This window comes from Cyprinodon variegatus, unplaced genomic scaffold (genome assembly GCF_000732505.1).
Source record: "Cyprinodon variegatus isolate N-32 unplaced genomic scaffold, C_variegatus-1.0 Scaffold996, whole genome shotgun sequence".
Classification (NCBI taxonomy): domain Eukaryota; kingdom Metazoa; phylum Chordata; class Actinopteri; order Cyprinodontiformes; family Cyprinodontidae; genus Cyprinodon; species Cyprinodon variegatus.
Window position 1 is genome coordinate 70,028 of NW_015151449.1, and position 2,617 is coordinate 72,644.

The 2,617-nt window shown below is 45.7% G+C and overlaps 2 protein-coding genes across 2 annotated transcripts in view; both read right to left on the reverse strand.

Annotated features, from left to right (window-relative positions):
- LOC107100652 (gastrula zinc finger protein XlCGF57.1-like) overlaps window positions 1-2,617 on the reverse strand; it is a 14,277-nt gene that overhangs the window by 3,491 nt on the left and 8,169 nt on the right. The window lies entirely within an intron of this gene.
- The window catches only part of LOC107100656 (gastrula zinc finger protein XlCGF8.2DB-like), a 10,831-nt gene continuing 8,221 nt past the window's right edge, over window positions 8-2,617 (reverse strand). Inside the window, exon 2 of the mRNA XM_015399227.1 lies at window positions 8-1,606. Coding sequence (XP_015254713.1) covers window positions 485-1,591 — 1,107 coding nt within the window. The 5' untranslated portion in view covers window positions 1,592-1,606 and the 3' untranslated portion in view covers window positions 8-484. The remainder of the gene's footprint in view (window positions 1,607-2,617) is intronic.

Below are 2,617 nucleotides of genomic sequence, written 5' to 3' on the forward strand. Positions count from 1 at the left end.
TTGATCGGTGGTGAACCTGGAGACGCAGTCGTGTGTCATCAGGGTGAACAGCAGGGGGCTCAGGACGCAGCCCTGAGGGGAGGGGCTTAGACTGATGACATCAGAGGTGTTCTGTCCGACCCAGACTGACTGAGGTCTGTTGGTGAGGAAGTCTAGCAGCCAATAGCAGAGGGATGTGCTGAAACCCAGACGTTCCCTTCAAAGTCAGAATGTGTTTAATAAGCCAAGGTTTCCAGGCTCAGGGAGGCCCTAACCACTGTCTTGTAGCCCACTAGGTGTCGCTGTGGCTCCAGGTAGAAACATACTGATAGTGAAACTGCTTCTCACGAACTGGATTTTATGGGGTGTTAGGGGCCACAAACAGAAGCTGCACTGGTTGGTTTTAATGGTGGCTGGGAACGATGGAGGATCTTCAGAATGTTTTCAACCCGTCAGACTGAATAATGGGAAAACTTGATGGGCAAATTATTCAGGAAGATTCCCTCTAGACGTAAGGAAACTTCTGCTTGCCCCTGCTGTGGGTCCTCAGGTGTTTAGCCATGCTGCTGCTGTCACTGGAAGCCTTACCACACACCCTGCAGTAGTACGGCTTCTCTCCGGTGTGGGTTCTCATGTGCTTAGCCAAATTACTACAGTCACTAAAAGATTTGCTGCAGCTTTTGCAGTGGTATGGCTTCTCCCCTGTGTGAGTCCTCATGTGGTTGGTCAAAGGGCTGCGGTTACTGAAGGATTTGCCACAGACTTTGCAGGAATATGGCTTTTCTCCTCTGTGACTCCTGATGTGATCGTTTAAATATGTTTTGTCGCTGTAAGCTTTGCCGCAAACATCACAAGAATAGGGTTTTTCTCCTGAATGGGTTCTCATGTGAACAGTCAGGTTACTCTGCTGAGTGAAGCCTTTTCCACAGACCAAACATGAGAACGGTTTCTCTCCAGTGTGAGTTCTCATGTGGCTAGCCAAATGGCCGCTGGCTCTGAAAGACTTCTCACATAACTGACAGGAATGGGGCTTCTCACCTGTATGGGTTCTCATGTGCACAATCAGGTTTGTTTTCTGTGTGAAGCATTTTCCACATGTTACACATGAGAAGGGTTTCTCACCTGAGTGAGTTCTCATGTGATCAGTCAGGTAGGTGCACTTGGCAAAGCATTTACCGCATACATGACAAGAAAAGTTTCTATCTTGTGCATCGTCACTGTTTACTTCATGGATGCCTCTCCTTTCTTGGTGACGCTTCAGAACAATGGTTTCCGTCTTCTCCTTCACTTCACACAGCTTGCCTTCCTGCAAGACTCCGATTTCCACCGCTCTATTGTTGATCTGTTGAGTCACCAGTGCCTGTGGGAGTTCTGGTGCTTCCTGGTGAGAAGGAGTCGCCGCACATGTGTCGGCCTTTGGCTTCACATCAGCCTGCTCCTCATCCTGAATGATGCAGACTTCAATCTCTTCGTCTTTAATGGGACGAGCTCTTGGCTCGTTCTGTTCCTCTTTCTTCTCCACATTAAGACATTTTCTGTTGTCATGAGTGGAGCTCTTGGCTTGGTTGATGAGAAAGTGATCACCAACAACCTCCCAAGTGATGACAGACATGATGACATGGACGATCTGAAATAAGAAAGAAATCAATTTAACTGGCATTTAAGTCAGAGTTGATTTCCCCTTTTCCACTGATCTTATTTAGTCCCAAACCAAAGAAACAGACTAAATCCATCTTTAACCTGGCTGACAGGGCTGGACGATAAAACGCATCTCTCTCTGAATTTAATCCTCTGAACAAACTTCTGAGAATGATTGATCCATGAAATTCCTCCAATTTAACATGTAGAAATAGAAATTGAACTTTATTGATCTCACATTGGAGAAATTCCCTCTCTGCATTTAACCCCTCCCCTTGGGGAGCAGTGGGCTGCCATTGTGCGGCGCCAGGGGAGCAGTGTGGGGTTAAGGGTCTTGCTCATGGACCCAGAGTGGCAGTCTGTGGGAATTGAACCGGGTACTTGCAACTTTCTCAGAGGACAAGCACACTGCTATAACTACTAGTCCAAAGAGATCTACAATTTTCGGAGCTCTGACCTGAACAGATGAACTATCCTGGTATTTCTATCCACGGCTTCTCTCTCTTCACCTCCTTTATCTTTCATAATTAACTTTGAGGAGAAAACCCTCCTCAGCCTAAAAATCAACCCTAATCATCTCAGACATCCCATAAGGTCCAGAGCGAGACATTTGGTCTTCTTCCATAGCCAGTGTTCCAGTATTGCAAGGCGTACATGAAAATATTTTCTCAGGTAGTAAAATAAAATAGAGCTGCCATCTGTTCTACTTTGCAAGGAACCAATAAAAACAATAAGCAATATTTTATTAACCATTAAGTCAGTTGTTCTTTGAGTTCACATTCAGATGTGATACATATCCACAGAAATTAGTGTAGAGAGCAGTCTGGATGTAGAGAACAGTCTGGATGTAGAGAACAGACTGGATGTAGAGAACAGTCTGGATGTAGAGAACAGACTGGATGTAGAGAACAGTCTGGATGTAGAGAACAGACTGGATGTAGAGAACAGTCTGGATGTAGAGAACAGACTGGATGTAGAGAACAGTCTGGATGTAGAGAAC